Source organism: Patiria miniata, unplaced genomic scaffold (assembly GCF_015706575.1).
Source record: "Patiria miniata isolate m_02_andy unplaced genomic scaffold, ASM1570657v1 HiC_scaffold_22, whole genome shotgun sequence".
Taxonomy (NCBI): Eukaryota; Metazoa; Echinodermata; class Asteroidea; order Valvatida; family Asterinidae; genus Patiria; species Patiria miniata.
Genome location: NW_024037061.1, coordinates 3,893,147 through 3,911,112, shown reverse-complemented (window position 1 = coordinate 3,911,112; position 17,966 = coordinate 3,893,147). Strand labels below are relative to the sequence as shown.

General features: G+C 43.1%; 2 protein-coding genes across 2 annotated transcripts; both read left to right on the top strand.

The window, feature by feature from the left end:
• The first annotated feature begins 313 nt into the window (after positions 1 to 313).
• Positions 314 to 8,064, top strand: LOC119730637. Its single transcript, XM_038203625.1, has 6 exons — positions 314 to 1,385; positions 2,115 to 2,205; positions 2,455 to 2,751; positions 3,272 to 3,403; positions 3,674 to 3,876; positions 7,090 to 8,064. The coding sequence occupies exons 1-6, from the start codon at positions 1,041 to 1,043 to the stop codon at positions 7,258 to 7,260; spliced, it is 1,239 nt and encodes a 412-aa protein (XP_038059553.1). The 5' UTR covers positions 314 to 1,040; the 3' UTR covers positions 7,261 to 8,064.
• Positions 8,065 to 12,403: 4,339 nt separating this feature from the next.
• LOC119730726 lies at positions 12,404 to 16,993 on the top strand. Its single transcript, XM_038203744.1, has 6 exons — positions 12,404 to 13,201; positions 13,932 to 14,028; positions 14,269 to 14,556; positions 15,036 to 15,164; positions 15,437 to 15,642; positions 16,205 to 16,993. Exons 1-6 carry the CDS (start codon positions 12,857 to 12,859, stop codon positions 16,373 to 16,375), a joined length of 1,236 nt encoding a protein of 411 aa, XP_038059672.1. The 5' UTR covers positions 12,404 to 12,856; the 3' UTR covers positions 16,376 to 16,993.
• Positions 16,994 to 17,966: the final 973 nt, after the last annotated feature.

Sequence of the window (17,966 nt, the reverse complement as noted above, 5' to 3'; positions counted from 1 at the left end):
TAGTATTGTCTGTCGCAAGGTAGCGCCCTCTGTCGTTGGAAATAGGCCCAGGAATTTCAGATTGACGATTGCTACAACTTAAGAAACTGAGTGTAAGTCCTTTTATTTTAACTGTTTCCAAAGTTTGTTAAAGTTGCATGTCGACATAAAGTTTGACCAGGTCAGGTATATAGAACGTAGTGGCCATTGAATTTCTCCTGTACATGCAGACTTGGGCTTCTTTATTTCAGGAAAGCTACAAAATATAACAAAGATTCCAAGATGGCGGACTGCATACGCGCATCTGCACTTTTTATTTAATATGACGGCAATTTATAGATGGCGGAGTGACGTCATGCGATGAAAACATCTATTCATTTGCACACCGGCAGATTTCATTAGTTGCTATGTATTACCATTCAGCACTCCAGACTCAAGAACCATTGAGTTTCAAGAAAATAGGGCTATGTAAACGAATTCCCCGATGTCCACGCCCACCTACCGATACGTTTATTAAAGTTGAATTGTAGGCCTACATCCGTTATGTAGAGAAGCATTTGAAAGGCCTTATCATTATTTGATAGTGATACTGGTAGTGTATTGTTTGAAACCGTTTTGTGAATTGGATAGCCCATAGCCGCCATTTTCGGGCGCGAGCTATACACATGTATTGGGCAGTTGGCCACCCGCAGCCACCATTTTGGATGGTCCTATCAGAACGTACACGTATAAAGTACGCTGGCTTCAGTTGCTAACCTTTTAATCCATATTTCAACGAAGGTGGCGCCACGTCCACCCCGTGATAAATGAAGGTTGTCAATCGTACCTAATTAACGCTCGCGTTTACTAATAACCGTGGTCACACCGTATTAAACGTTAAAATAGTGCAGCAAACGAAAGATGCCGCCTTTCATCAGTCGGCAAGGTAGTGAAGACGTACCACACAACTAGCAACGTACAAAAAACTGCCACAGGCTAGCCGCTGGGCGCTGTGTGAATGAACAGATTTCGTCCTGTGCTTCGTTGCATCTCGCGTTTTCTTGAAATTGGCGTTGCCTGCCATGGAGGGTTTGGGGTTGTTAATTCTCACGGTGCTAATCACTGCACGACAAGCATGCGTTGCGGCGGGTGGGACCCTCTACGTCGCCCGGGAGAACCAGGCGTTGGTCGGGCACACGTTCCTCAGCCTACACGCTACGTCCCTGGTCCAGTGCATGGTGCTCTGTCACCGCCACCGTCGCTGCTTGTCGTTCAATCACTGCGACACCGATGGCACGTGCCAAATGAACGACGCAAGGGCCGAGGAAAACCCTGAAAGTTTGCAGCAAAAATCAGGCTTCTTGTACTTCGGCGGCTTGGAAAGTGACACGGAAGGACCGATGGAAACAACGACTGAAACAGTCCAAGTAAGTTTTTTTTTAACCTTAGAATAAATAAACAATATGCTATTATAGTATACACTTCAAAACTAGAAAACATGGGCGTCGCCAGGATTTTTTCGAACGATGTCTCATTGAAAAGTGAATAACTTTTGTGGCTATATCATTAGAAAAAAGGAGTTTAGAAAAGGAATCTATTTTTTGAGATGGAACTCGAAAACGCTCACGGGCCGGGAACACATCTCTAATCTATAATCATTATGATAGGCCCATTCTTTTGGCACGATGTGAGAAAATAATGTAGACCGAATGAGAAGTTTGTATACATCAAACAAACACATCAAACAAAAAAGTTACAGAAAAAAACATATTTAGTGCGATAGTCAACCTATTGTAATTATATTATTGTCAGATTTGATTTTTTTTTATTTAGAACCTTATAAAACCAACACAAATTATGTGAGGATAGGCGTAACACGAGGGTTAAGGTCAATGTCTATGATTGGTTGCAGAAAAAAATATATTGCTGGCAGGTGCGCAGCAGCAATATGCGCGGCTAATACTGCCTTGGTCAAAGCTAGACTCACAGCTTAATTACATGGCCTTGTTAAAAAAAAAAAATACACATGATTGATCGAATTAATCAAACTGACCATTAAGTTGAGTAATGAGAATTAAAATGCAATTATCGCGTGATTATTATCCATGATAAACAAAGGGCAATAATTTGTAGGCATATTCCATTTTGTTTTTCAGGTGAGTACAAATTCCCAAGGACAAGGGGATGAACTTGATGAAAGTGCAGCAGCCATGTCGACCGTTCTTGTCCTCGGATCACAGCCCGAAGGTAACTCTTTTGACGTCACGATAATTATTGTCTGGCAGCCAATAATTCGAAATTTGTGAAGAAATTATTCACTTACTATTGTCAGATTTGAGTTTTGATTGTCTGTGGATTGTTTTGTTCAATGTCTTATTCAGAAGTGGATGACTTTTATTATATTGCTAGAAAAGTAAGTTGAAAATAACATCTTTTTTGCAGGTGAAACTCTTTGAGACATTTGTTAAACATTATTGAGTAGAACACTCTTTCCAGTTGTAGGAGTATCGCAGCCTTCTCCTGATTTTGAGGCTCCAACGGTCACGTGCCCCAATGCCGTATGGAGCTATACCAATGGAGGAGAAGCCCAAGCCAAGCCCGATTGGGCGCCCCCAACGGCCGTAGACAACCTGGACGGGGAAATACCCAGCTCCGAAATCACGTGCGTGAACGATCTGGGATTAGTCGTTGGCCCTGGGGACGGGTTCTACAAGGGGGTCACGACCGTGTGGTGTGAAGCATACGACAGTGTGCGCAACATGGGGACGTGCCTTTTCAACGTTTCTATCATAGGTATTTAGCTCTGATAAATATCGGGATCGCTCATGGCGCTCGCGAGCTGTGCACAGTGCACACATTGAAGTAGCCTTTCGACAAGGTCATATCGTGGCTAGTTGTGGCGGAGCTGCGAAAGTACGAAGCGACTGGAGCAAAGATTAAGTCAGCACGCGTTGCCACTCGCGTGTGTGGTCTCCCGCTCTAGTCGCTTCACAGCTTCGCCGCTTTGTCAAATGCTGGCAAGTTAGGTCACGATGGCCTTGGCGAAAGGCTAAAATTGAAGCTGCCCACTGTTTCCCAGCCTCTCAATTTGAATATGGCCTGCACGGAATCCCGAGATAAACCAAAGTTCGTAGGCTAGTGTATTTCAGAATAGAATGTTTAAAAGAATTAAAGTACATTGTATAATGAAACAATTTCTATCTCAACACAAAAAAGAAAGTCACAAATTAATTAGTATTATTTAAACAATGAATACAAAAGTCATACGGTTAAGGATCGAAACTCTGTTTTTTTACATTCATTTTCTCTGCAGATTGCGGTGGTTGCGCCCCACTTGGCATGGAAGATGGCACTATACCAGACGATCAAATCGGCGCCAGCAGCGTCTTAAACTCCTCAGACGATGCAAACTATGGCCCTGGGCTAGCCCGTCTGAATGGTGCAAGTAAGACAGTTTTCGTTTATGAAAAGACACGTTTATAACAAGTTTGTAAATGGAGGCAAAATAACAATGTGCAGTAATGTTATAGTCACGTGGTATTTTGTGTAGTGGTTGGACGGTTTCCAGAAGGAGGATAATGTTCCCAAAATTGACCCAAAAAGTGGTGTGCCATGCGCCATCATCGGCGTCGCATTTTTTTTGTTAGAGACTATTGTGCACTCGCACTTGTTTCCTCTTATGCTGAACACATTTTTATTGCCAATTTTATCGCAGAATCCTGGTGTGCGCCGACGCCTCAGTTGGGTCCATTGCAGTGGATCAGTGTGTCTTTGTCGCGCCAAGCAGACGTGTATGGCGTGATTGTCCAGGGGCGCCCCTCCAGCGACATGTTCGTGACCAATTTTATCGTGTATTACCGAGATGATGCTTTGCAAGGATGGAGCCACATTAGAGAAGACACAGGATCTCTAACAACGGTAAAGAAATTAGCCTTGACCAAGGCGTTGGGCTTATCGATTCGCCGATAAAAAAAATCGCCGATAAGAAAATCCCTAATCAACTTGGCAAGGCATAATTGCGTGCACATATCGATGCCCGTACGCTGCTAGTGAGAAAGCAACTTGTACCATACAGCAAGGCTATGCTTGTACATGTACGTACGCACGTACATGTACATCACACACGTACTCGTACAACAGCCATGCACACACAGTACTGTACATGTACATGTACATGTACATGTACATGTACATGTACATGTACATGCATGAGCTAGTCCGCGTAACCCAACGCCTTGATGGTTTTGAGTTGACCCAGCAAAACCTATTACGGTAATGAGGTACCACCCCCGCGTATATACTGAATTCTCATTGGTCAGCCCGCGATAGGCTAACAAACACGTCGCATCCGCGAAGAAACGCTGCAATGGCGGCCCGTTGCTGTGGGTGAAAGTCGTTCAGTCCCAGTCTATCCGAAGCAGTATTGAAGGCTCCAACGAATTCTGCAGGTAATGCTGTCATTAGACGATCGTTGCCCACTCAAATGGATTCATTACACGAGCCGAAAAACTCGAATCAATGTCAAATTGTTGAAAAAGTAATTTCGCTCTCGCTAAAAAGACATGGAAGACGCCATGATGACTAATGCATTATGCATGCCGCGCTACGTCACATGATTCTTGTGAAGCTTACGATTGGTCAGCTTAGAAATGAATTAATCATACTATTGGGAAGGTTGTTTCATGTGATTGGTCCAAGACGAACCTACATAATCATCACGGCATACCCGCATACCCGAAGCCCGCCCATTTTTTTCCAAAACTGGACGAAAAAGTAAAGAAAGACATTAAACCCGGAAGTTGCAGACCCAACAAGGCGGTCGTTCGACAGGCCACGCGGCGCGTATATCCCCCACACGTACGTACGTACTCCCACACGCAGAACATAGTAGGCCTACATTTACTGCCTTATTACACCATGCGTACAGTCCGTACTCACGTGTTTGTGCTTGCTGGTTGTGTTAGTACCAAACCGTTCGTACGGACAAGGGTCGGTGGTACGGTACACGCACGGACAATTAAGGGTCGGTGGTACACGCACGTAGCCGCGTTGCTTGTGGGTGCAGGGCCCGATTATCTCCCTTCGACAAAAAGCCGAGAGACCGCATTGAACAAGGCTATAAAGAAATATACTTCTGAGTGTCGTTTTTTTCCTGGACATGTGAAATTTGGACTCGGATAAACTCGGGACTATTGGTCACACTATTGGGTCACAGTCCATATAAGGTAACGTTTGGAACCTAAATCATGAAGTTTTACAAATCACGTGACATGTTATTCAATAACGTAATATGTTTCAAGCATGCGTAAAATGACTTTACTATAGGCTGCAGACTAAAACTGCATTCGGTACGTGATTACTGCACACTCATGTGTCCCCCTCCAATGGATTAACCGTAAAACTAGAGAGCACTCAGAGAGCGCAAACCTCCACCAAGGCTCAAATTCCCCGCCATTATTGTCAGTACACCAAAAAAGAAGAAGAAATACTCACATAAATGGTGAAAAAAATGCTGGAACCAGACCCAGATAGCTAGGCCTATGCGGATCACTTTCAAAATCTAATCGATTTGTACTTGTACCAAGGACCGCCCTAAAACTTTTGTTTTCTTGCAAATCCGTCCAGAATTGTTTGAGTTATCTTGTTAACCGACAAACCAGCAAACAAAGTAACCCAAATCCGATGAAAACCTTAGCTCCTTTGTGGAGGTAAGAACCATAGCACAATACTCGCGTCATTAAGGGGGCCTTCGTTGGTATCCGCTCCGTTCACAAGCACCCCCTCACCGGCAAAGGAAGTACAGTTGGGGGTGACCGACCGACGCCATCTTGCCTGACTGCAATTCATTTGCCGCGAAGCGCGGCCACTGCGTGTAAATAGAACAAATCCCCTGGTGTACGTGCGTCACACACAAGGAACGGTGCGCGTCAACCAGCGAAATGTCCCACCCCCGGGACGTCGTTGTTAGGTAAAAGGGCGCAAATCCTTTGGTAGCGCACGGAGCTCATAGCATGCCCGGATTGGCTTATACGCGTGTAAAAAAAAAGTTGGCGGGTATTTTGTAAAATTATGAAATATTTCCATATGGCATTCGACGAAGTGAGAAATGTTGGCTCATAATCCTCAGCGACACGAAGTAACACCCAAGTGGACCTGAATTCGCGCTACGCGCGTGTAAGTTTTACAGAACCGAGTGATTTTCGTTTTCACGAAGTAGCTAGGTTGTATGCACTGTGCGCTGATCGGTCATTTTCGTTTTCACGAAGTAACACGCATTTTATTAAATGTGTCTGTAATCCTACAGGAATAAGGATAAATTACGTTCCTGTTAAAGTTTTAAAACGTTTTTATCCACTTTTAAACTTGAGTGTTACTTCGTGTCGTCGTTATGGCTAACTCCCTTCGCTTATGGGTGTAGTCAATTTTTGAGCTACTCAACACATGATTTGGGGAAGCACCAGTCTCGGCATGTTCGCACTACAAAACTGGAACTCTCCCAAATCCTTTTTTTCTCCATACATCTCAGTTGGAGTGTCATGGCCTAGCGGTTAAGAACACCGGACTCATGTTCTGGTGTTTCAGAGGCAACAGTGACGTGGGTTCGAGCCCGGGCGCGGACACTTGTGCCCTTAAGCAAGGCACTTAACCATTATTGCTTCGTCCTTCGGATGGGACGTAAAGCCGTAGGTCCCGTGTGTTGTATAATATCTAATGCACGTTAAAGAACCCAGTACACTTATCGCTAAGAGAAGGGGTTCGCCCCGGTATTTCTGGCAGTGCGATTATCTTCAGCCATGAAGTCTGCACTTGTAAGGAAGAAGAAGAAGAGTTGAGAAGATGTGCGGTCTCTGAAAAGAACCGGTTGGATGCAGTAAAACTCGACGTTCCGATCAGTGTGCTCTGATCGTCTTCAAGACATACAACATGAAGACGATCAGAGCATTATAATCGGAACGTCGAGTAAGAACATTAGTATCGGAACGTCGAGTAAGAACATGGTGTTACCGCAAACCCTCACTATAGTTAAGCTACCGACAAAGAATATCTTGAGATTAATTCGTGTAAAGGAACACGATTTGCCCGCATAATGGATAATTCAGTGTCTTTACTATTTTTTTCTTCTTATCACAGTTCGATTCCTCTAAGTCCGGCGAAACAGCGGTCCACGTGCCGTTTCAATCAGCGTCGCGGGACTACATCCACCTCGGGCACCTTCGCATCACGCCCATAAAGTGGCAGACGGCGGTCTGCATGCGCTTGGAAATCATCGGGAAAACTACGCCTTTTTCGGTAGACGGTTAACTGCTGCGTGGGGCAAAAGAGCCTGAAAGTTGACCCCCGGTGGCGCGCTTCCGGACCCCACGAATAGGCATATCAGCGTGTAAAACTAAAAAGTCGGAGTTTTGAAATTATTTTAGGGACATTGATTTCTTAAGAAAATCACCCTCAAAGGGCCTTTGTGAAATTGTTACTAGCATCTCAATTTATGGAAACAGAAAAATCGCATGACGTGAAAGAAGTATCGTGCCAAACTTGGACCTCTCACTTCCAAAAATCTAAAATACATGTGGACTAGTGGAACTCGGAGCACTCGTGCAATGATGAAACTTTAGAGCCTATGAAATAATTTGGGGCAGTCGTTATTTTGGGCAAACTCTTAAACTTCAATAGGAGACTAAAATGTCTTTTTGGGACACACAGTTTTTTTAAATAAACTTGAAAGAGTTATTCTCATTTAAATTTACAAACAAATCGAAAATGACCGTTGATAAGAACTGTAATAAAGTGTGATTCAAACATGGCCGACTAAATCTAGAGTCCAGATGTATAGTAATATCATTTTCGTTTTCGTGTAAGTATAGTACGCGATGTGAATACAAACGTGATCAAATTAATTAAGTACAGAAATCCGAGGGTGATGTTCTTGAGAAATCAATGTACCAACAATAATTTTTAAAAACCTCTGACTTTTGTAACATAAAAGTCAGAGTTATATCACAAAATATTAAGTGCTAGTATAATTGTCCTGTTCGAGGGGTCCGGAAGCACGCCACCAGGAGTCTTTCAGACTCTAGTACTCTTGATTCCTGGGCCAAGTTCGCGCAGGACTATAGTTGACCAATGGTTAACAGTCGACTAACATTTGCCCGAACTCTGTCTAGTCGACGGTGGTTGACTACGCTAGTCGACTATCTGGAACCAACCTACTGGGGCTGGTTGCATCGCTGGTAACCAATAGCCACGCGCATTCATAACGCTAGCACGGTTGAGCAGGATCCAGAAGTTTGGGGCGATGACATTTGGACCAGCGTTTGACGTTGGCACGTTGCTATTAGTGCGCAGGCGTCAGACTGTATGTCACAAATTAACCACTAGTCGACTAATGGTCCTTGCCCGAACTTGGCCAGGAATGGCTTTCGATTTTGTTCGTATGCGACTGCGGCGGTAGAGGTCGCTATATCAAAAAGATGAACGAATTCCAGTCTGGAACTGCAGCATAGTCGGAAAAAAAATAGTAATCATACACATGTACCCCATAACAACCACACATTGCTTGAATAAAGCGCACGTGTATTTTTTTTGCATCGGCGTGACTGGGATCATCTTGTCCGATCGCCCTCTACCGCCGCGGCGACCTGGCCGCGCTTGCCATTAAACCAGGTATTGCGACTGGCTGCATTAGTGCTAGACTGGTAGCTAGTGCCAATGTGGACTAGTATTTTCATGTAAATCCTTTAATTGGATCACCGATGTGAGTGCGCAGTATGATTTTTTTATTTTTGGAAAAGTTGTGCGCATGGATGACAGTGTCATGGCCATCGGAAAACTGACTCTTACCAGTAGGCACAATCGCCATAGTGTCTGCACGAAGGCAAGTTTCAAGCATTTTAACTGCATAGGTTTTAAATACTGAAAAGCAGTGCCCCTCTACAGTGCCCCTCTATAGAGACACCTTCAAATTCAGCGAAATTGAAACTCATCGTCACACAAACTGCGCATCAATGATAGCCAAGGCTCAAGGCTGGTTCCCGCGCTTGTCATTATCGTTGTGATGTATCTACAGGGCGGGATTCAGACCTAGGTTCGGGAGGAATTCCTCCAGGATTCGTTGCCCGCTACCGGTCCCTACATTTGAGGGACCGGGATCCTTGGATAACGACTGGCAAATCGGAGGTAGACATAAATAAAATTAATGGGTTATGGGTAGTCTTTGGCTTATAGCACGAGCTACACCCCACTTTTCCTGAGCTACTAAGCAAATTGATTGCTTTATTTGGCAGATTTATTTGTCTAACGAGAACCAGTCACGAGCTATATAGATTGTTTGCGATTTTGGCTGGTAAATCGTCTCTGCTTAAAACATTTTTTTGCTAAACAAATTGCTGTGCCCAGTAGCTCCATGCAATTCGTCCCCGGTCTTTTCAAGAGGCCTTTAATGTGACGGTTGCTTAGAACATTGTTTTGCTAAACAAATTGCTGTGCCCAGTAGCTCCATGAAATTCGTCCCCGGTCTTTTCAAGAGGCCTTTTTGAATGTGACGGTTGCTTAGAACATTTTTTTGCTAAACAAATTGCTGTGCCCAGTAGCTCCATGCAATTCGTCCCCGGTCTTTTCAAGAGGCCTTTTTGAATGTGATAAATAGACACATAGTATATAATTATAGGTAATGATGTATTAATCTTGTCTTTATGAAAGGCATGTAGGATCATTCGCTTTTCATGCATTTTGTTCGTTTCCAATAATAACACCACTCAAAATCCAAAGAACATGCGTTCAAAACCTAACCTGTTGAAGTTTCAGCTCAGTGGATATTACTTTTCGAGAAAACAGGGAAAATCCATGCACTTTACTTCTTGATCATGAAAGACGATTTCGTCTTTAGCACTCTTTGTTCCACAAATTAGCTAATTGACTGATCGTTACAAATCACTGACATTTTTTTGATTTCGTCTAAATGACAGCAAGCCAGACGGAATAATTTCATGGGGTGTTTAGTACCAGTACGATCTTTAATCCCAGTAAGCTTTTGATTCGGTAGGTTTAAGTTTGGGGGTAAATGCAAATGATCATACACGCCTTAAATATAAGTCTTGTTGAAATTAAATGTTTCATGATTGTATTTAACCAAAAATAATTAACAAAAAAAAAGGTAATCGACTTGTGATGTAGTAACTGCACGTATTTAGCCTTAACAAATTATTCACTCATTATGTATTACAGCAAAAATATTATAAAGCCAATTTGAAATGTTTATTAATAAATATCAGTATATACGTGTATTTTATATATAATCGAATATGCCTATTTATTTCAGCTGTATAAAGTTCTAATTTATAACCGTTAACTTCTATGTTAAAATAACTAGTCTTACTGAAGTCTTTGTCCAAGAATAAATATGTTCTTTTTAATATTATATTTGAAAAGATAATGATACAAAACTCCGAAAATGTATAATGATTGGTTTACAAGGATCCATTCCCAATTTTAAGGGAAAAAAAGGAGACATCCAGTGAAATCAAACGACTTATAGGCGTAGGATTATTATGTCAGGGTCAGTCCGAAGCAAATGAAAACGTCTTTTCCTTAGAACTAGCGTATTCATTGGTTTTTATGCGTTACCATTCAGCACTCCAGACTCAAGAACCATTGAGTTGCCAGTAAATGGGTCTAGGAGCTAGATCATGGATGATTGTGTCCACGCCCGCCTACAATCAGCACGTATAATTATTGCGCTATTGCAATTACATGTATTAAATTGTTATAGCTTGTACGGGCGACAAATAATAAATGGAATTCTGAAGTTCCTAAATTTATTCTTGAGTTATCTTAGAATGCAGGAGAAATCATCGTAGATTTCAATTTTCTTTCGGACCCCTTTAGCAGTAGGTGTTTTAGAATCAACTCCACCCCCTTTATGTACTCCTGATAACTAGATCCGCCCTTTATTCTTTTCAAGAGAGTCGATTAAACATTATTAATTTACATACACATTAATTAATGCTAGAGTCAGACTACATATGAGGCAGCGGAAGTGTGTGGGTTTTTTAGGGGGGGGGGGGGGGGGAGGGATTAAAGTGAAGAGAGCAACCCCCCCCCCCCCCACCTTTTAAAAGTGTTGGTTTTGTCTCCAGCCCTAAAACGATTATACAAGCAGCGGGGAAAACTAAAGTGATAGGCAAGAGCAAGAGCGCCACCTAGTGACGGAAGGGATTCACATTGATATGTAGTTAATTTCCTTGCATTTTCTTCAAGTTCAGACAACTCTCAAAACGTAGATACTGCCAAACCAATCAATAACAAGGATCGAAATATTCAGCCCCAAAAACCCAAAGATTCGATGACTTAATTGTTTTGTGGTTGAGATATAATGTTATGCTTCACTACTTTCAGATGTGCCATCGCCAGCTTCTTACAAAGTTTTAATGTTGTACACGTAGTACTTGCCTGTACGCCTGCCTACTTTTTTGAACATACTGTACATACACTGCATCATGTATGGTCTTGTGTAAAAGCGCCCTCATGTGGTTACTGTCTTATTGATTATCGATTACATCAATAATACAGTAACCACATGAGGGCGCTATTACACAAGGCCATACATGACACACTGTAGTTTGTGGGGTGATGAGTTTCGATTTTCACTGAATTTGAAAGTGTCTCTGGCAACTATGAGGGGCCCTGCTTTTCAGTACTTGAAACTTATGCAGTTAAAATGCTTGACAGTTGGCTTTGTGTAGACACTATGACGATTTTGCCTACTGGTTATGGTAAGAGTCAGTAGTAATGATACTTGATAAATGATAGGCATGTGTTCAACTCGTCCACGCGCTAGTATTGTCTGTCGCAAGGTAGCGCCCTCTGTCGTTGGAAATAGGCCCAGGAATTTCAGATTGACGATTGCTACAAAAAAAACTGAGCGTAAGTCCTTTTATTTTAACTGTTTCTAAAGTTTGTTAAAGTTGCATGTCGACATTAAGTTTAACCAGGTCAGGTATATAGAACGTAGTGGCCATTGCATTTCTCCTGTACATGTATCAGACTTAGGCTATTTCAGGAAAGCTACAAAATATAACAAAGATTCCAAGATGGCGGACTGCATACGCGCATCTGCACTTTTTTGTTTAAAGACATCGAGCGTTATTTAATATGACGGCAAGATAGATGGCGGAGTGACGTCATGCGATGAAAACATCTATTCATTTGCACACCGGCAGATTTCATTAGTTGCTATGTATTACCATTCAGCACTCCAGACTCAAGACAAGAACCATTGAGTTTCAAGAAAATACGGCTATGTAAACAAATTCCCCGATGTCCACGCCCACCCACCGATACGTTTATTAAAGTTATATTGCAGGCCTAAATCCGTTATGTAGAGAAGCATTTGAAGGGCTTTGTCATTATCTGATAGTGATACTGGTAGTGTATTGTTTGAAACCGTTTTGTGAGCCCATGGCCGCCATTTTCGGGCGCGAGCTATACACATGTATTGGGCAGTTGGCCACCCGCAGCCACCATTTTGGATGGTCCTATAAGAACGTACACGTATAAAGTACGCTGGCTTCAGTTGCTAACCTTTTTATCCATATTTCAACGAAGGTGGCGCCACGTCCACCCCGTGATAAATGAAGGTTGTCAATCGTACCTAATTAACGCTCGCGTTTACTTTATAACCGTGGTCACACCGTATTAAACGTTAAAATAGTGCAGCAAGCGAAATATGCCTTTCATCAGTCGGCACTCGGCAAGGCAGTGAAGACGTACCACACAACTAGCTACGTACAAAAAAACTGCCACTGAGTGGGCTAGCCGCTAGTGATGGGTGCTGTGTGAATGAACAGATTTCGTCCTGTGCTTCGTTGCATCTCGCGTTTTCTTGAAATTGGCGTTGCCTGCCATGGAGGGTTTGGGGTTGTTAATTCTCACGGTGCTAATCACTGCACGACGAGCATGCGTTGCGGCGAGTGGGACCCTCTACGTCGCCCGGGAGAACCAGGCGTTGGTCGGGCACACGTTCCTCAGCCTACACGCTACGTCCCTGGTCCAGTGCATGGTGCTCTGTCACCGCCACCGTCGCTGCTTGTCGTTCAATCACGGCGACACCGATGGCACGTGCCAAATGAACGGCGCAAGGGCAGAGGAAAACCCTGAAAGTTTGCAGCAAAAATCAGGCTTCTTGTACTTCGGCGGCTTGGAAAGTGACACGGAAGGACCGATAGAAACAACGACTGAAACAGTCCAAGTAAGTTTTTTTTTAACCTTAGAATAAATAAACAATATTCTATTATAGTATACACTTCAAAACTAGAAAACATGGGTGTCGCCAGGATTTTTTCGAACGATGTCTCATTGAAAAGTGAATAACTTTTGTGGCTATATCATTAGAAAAAAAGTAGTTTAGAAAAGGAATCTATTTTTTGAGATGGAACTCGAAAACACTCACGGGCCGGGAACACATCTCTAATCTATAATCATTATGATAGGCCCATTCTTTTGGCACGATGTGAGAAAATAATGTAGACCGAATGAGAAATTTGTATACATCAAACAAACACATCAAACAAAAAAGTTACAGAAAAAAACATATTTAGTGCGATAGTCAACCTATTGTAATTATATTATTGTCAGATTTGATTTTTTTTTATTTAGAACCTTATAAAACCACCACAAATTATGTGAGGATAGGCGTAATACGAGGGTTAAGGTCAATGTCTATGATTGGTTGCAGAAAAAAAATATATTGCTGGCAGGTGCGCAGCAGCAATATGCGCGGCTAATACTGCCTTGGTCAAAGCTAGACTCACAGCTTAATTACATGGCCTTGTTAAAAAAAAAAATACACATGATTGATCGAATTAATCAAACTGACCATTAAGTTGAGTAATGAGAATTAAAATGCAATTATCGCGTGATTATTATCCATGATAAACAAAGGGCAATAATTGGTAGGCATATCCCCTTTTGTTTTTCAGGTGAGTACAATTTCCCAAGGACAAGGGGATGAACTTGATGAAAGTACAGCAGCCATGTCGACCGTTCTTGTCTTCAGATCAGAAGACGTGCCCGAAGGTAACTCTTTTGGCGTCACGATAATTATTGTCTGGCAGCCAATAATTCGAAATTTGAGAAGAAATTATTCACCTACTATTGTCAGATTTGAATGTGATTGTCTGTGGATTGTTTTGTTCAATGTCTTAATCAGTAGTGGATGACTTTGCTAGAAAAGTAAGTTGAAAATAACATCTTTTTTTGAAGGTGAAACTCTTTGAGACATTTGTTGAACATTATTGATCGGAACATTCTTTCCAGTTGTAATAGTACCGCAGCCTTTTCCTGATTTTGAGGCTCCAACGGTCACGTGCCCCAATTCCGTATGGAGCTATACCAATGGAGGAGAAGCCCAACCCCAGCCCGATTGGGCGCCCCCAACGGCCGTAGACAACCTGGACGGGGAAATCACGTGCGTGGACGATCAGGGAATAGTCGTTGGCCCTGGGGACGGGTTCGACAAGGGGGTCACGACCGTGCGGTGTGAATTACATGTACCCGACAGTGTGCGCAACATGGGGACGTGCCTTTTCAACGTTACTATCATAGGTATTTAGCTCTGATTGCTTATGGCGCTCTAGCTCACGCCGTGCACACATTGAAGTAGCCTTTCGACAAGGCCATCGTGGCTTGGAGCGGCGGAGCTGCGAAAAAACGAAGCGACTGGAGCAAAGATTAAGTCAGCACGCTTCTCCACTCGCGTGTGTGGTCTCCCGCTCCAGTCGCTTCACGGCTTCGCCGCTTTGTCAAATGCTGGCAATTTAAGCCTCGGTGGCCTTGGCGAAAGCCTAATCTCTCAATTTGAATATGGCATGGGGAACCCGAGTTAAACTTAAGTTCGTAGGCTTGTTTATTTCAGAATAGAATGTTTAAAAGAATTAAAGTACATTGTATAATGAAACAATTTCTATCTCAACACACAAAAAGTACTAGTCACAAATAATAAGTATTATCAAACAATGAATACATTAGGTAAAGATACGGTTAAGGATTGACGTTCTGTTTTTTTACATTCATTTTCTCTGCAGATTGCGGTGGTTGCGCCCCACTTGGCATGGAAGATGGCACTATACCAGACGATCAAATCAGCGCCCTCAACGTCTTAAACTCAGACGATGCAAACTACGGCCCTGGGCTTGCCCGTTTGAATGGTGCAAGTAGTAGACAGTTTTAGTTTATGAAAAGACACGTTTATAACAAGTTTGTAAACGGAGGCAAAATAACAATGTGCAGTAATGTTATAGTTACGTGGTATTTTGTGTAGTGGTTGGACGGTTTCCAGAAGGAGGATAATGTTCCCAAAATTGACCCAAAAAGTGGTGTTCCATGTGCCATCATCGGCGTCGCATTTTTTTTGTCGGAGACTATTGTGCACTCGCTCTTGTTTCCTCTTATGCTGAACACATTTTTATTGCCAATTTTATCGCAGAATCCTGGTGTGCGCAGACGCTTTCGGAGGGTGATCCATTGCCGTGGATCCGTGTGTCTTTGTCGCACCAAGCAGACGTGTATGGCGTGATTGTCCAGGGGCGCCCCTCCAGCGACATGTTCGTGACCAATTTCATCGTGTTTTACCGAGATAGTGTTTGGCAAGAATGGAGTCTCATTACAGAAGACACGGGATCTCTAGCAGAGGTAAACAAAAAGTACTTCTGAGTGTCGTTTTTTTTCTTGGACATGTGAAATTTGGACTCGGATAAACTCGGGACTATTGGTCGGGTCACAGTCCATATAAGGTAACCTTTATGAGCCTAAATCATGAAGCGTCTCAAATCACGTGATTATTCAATCACGTAATATGTTTCAAGCATGCATAAAATGACTTTACTACAGGCTGCAGACGAAAACTGCATTCGGTACGTGATTATACTGCACACTCATGCATGTGTCCCCTCCAATGGATTAACCGTACAACTAGAGAGCACTCAGAGAGCGTAAACCTCCACAAATGCTAAAATTCCCCGCCATATTGTCAGTACACCAAAAAGAGAAATACTCCGACATGCGTGCACAAACGTCTGACACGCGTGCACGCGCGGCAGGAAAATGCAGTGTGGCATTGGAGAGGAGAAAGTGTTAATTTGCCAAGTTCGCAGTGGGAGGGGCTTACTGGATCGGTCCCTTCGTGTAAAGGAGCACGATTTGCCTGCATAATGGATAATTCAGTGTCTTTACTACTTTTTTCTTCTTATCACAGTTCGATTCCTCTAAGTCCGGCGAGACAGCGGTCCACGTGCCGTTTCAATCAGCGTCGCGGGACTACATCCGCCTCAGGCTCCTTCGCATCACGCCCACAAAGTGGCAGACGGCGGTCTGCATGCGCTTGGAAATCATCGGGAAAACTTCGCCTTTTTCAGTAGACGGTTAACTGCTGCGGGGGGAAAGAGCCTGAAAGTTGACCCCTAGTGGCGCGCTTCCGGACCCCACGAATAGGAAAATGAGCGTGTAAAACTAAAAAGTCGGAGTTTTTGAAATTATTTTAGGGACATTGATTTCTTAAGAAAATCACCCTCAAAGGGCCTTTGTGAAATTGTTACTAGCATCTCAATTTATGGAAACAGAAAAATCGCATGACGTGAAAGAAGTATCGTGCCAAACTTGGACCTCTCACTTCCAAAAATCTAAAATACATGTGGACTAGTGAAACTCGGAGCACTCGTGCAATGATGAAAATTTAGAGCCTATGAAATAATTTGGGGCAGTCATTATTTTGGGTAAACTCTTAAACTTCAATAGGAGACTAAAATGTCTTTTGGGACACACAGTTTTTTTTAAAATAAACTTGAAAGAGTTATTCTCATTTACAAACAAATCTAAACTGACCGTTGATGAGAACTGTAATAAAGTGTGATTCAAACATGGCCGACTAAATCTAGAGTCCGGATGTATAGGTATATCATTTTCGTTTTCGTGTAAGTATAGTACGCGATGTGAATACAAACGTGATCAAATTAATTAAGTACAGAAATCCGAGGGTGATTTTCTTGAGAAAGAAATGTACCAACACAACAATTCTAAAAACCTCTGACTTTTATAACATAAAAGTCGGAGTTATAGCACAAAATATTAAGTGCTAGTATAATTTTCCTGTTCGAGGGGTCCGGAAGCGCGCCACCAGGAGTCTTTCAGGCTCTAGTACTCTTGATTCAAGAATGGCTTTGGATTTTGTTCGTATGCGACTGCGGCGGCAGAGGTCGCTATATCAAAAAGATGAATGAAATCCAGTCTGGAACTTCGGCACAGTCGAAACTAAAAAAAATTAATCATACACATGTACCCCATAGCATGATGCTTGAATAAACCGCACCTGTAATTTTTTTCGTAGTATCGGCGTGACTTGATTCATCTTGTCGATAGCGCCCTCCGTAGTACTGCCGCGGCGACCAGGCCGCGCTTGCCATAAAACTGCAGGTATCGCGACTGGCGGCACTGGTAGCTAGTGCCCATGTGGACTAGTATTTTCATGTAAATCCTTTGATTGGATCACCGTTGCGCGTGCGCAGTATGATTTTTTTTTTTTTTTTGCAAAAGTCGTGCGCATGGACGACACTGAGTGTCACGGCTATCGGAAAACTGACTCTTACCAGTAGGCAGAATCGCCATAGTGTCTGCACGAAGGCAAGTTTCAAGCATTTTAACTGCATAGGTTTCAAATACTGAAAAGCAGTGCCCCTCTATAGTTGCCAGAGACCAGTGGCGAAGCCACGGGGGGGGGGGGGGGCGTGTGGGGGGGGGGCGACGACACGAAACCTTGTCGCCCCCCAGTCGCCCCCCCCCCCCACTGAGATTTTGAGTTTCTAAAAAAATTATCATTGATGTACATGACGCCCCCCCCCCATAAAATGTTCAAGCCCCGGCGCCCCCCCCCCCCCCCCCCCCCACTGAAAAATTCCTGGCTACGCCACTGCCAGAGACACCTTCAAATTCAGCGAAATTGAAACTCGTCATCAAACAAACTG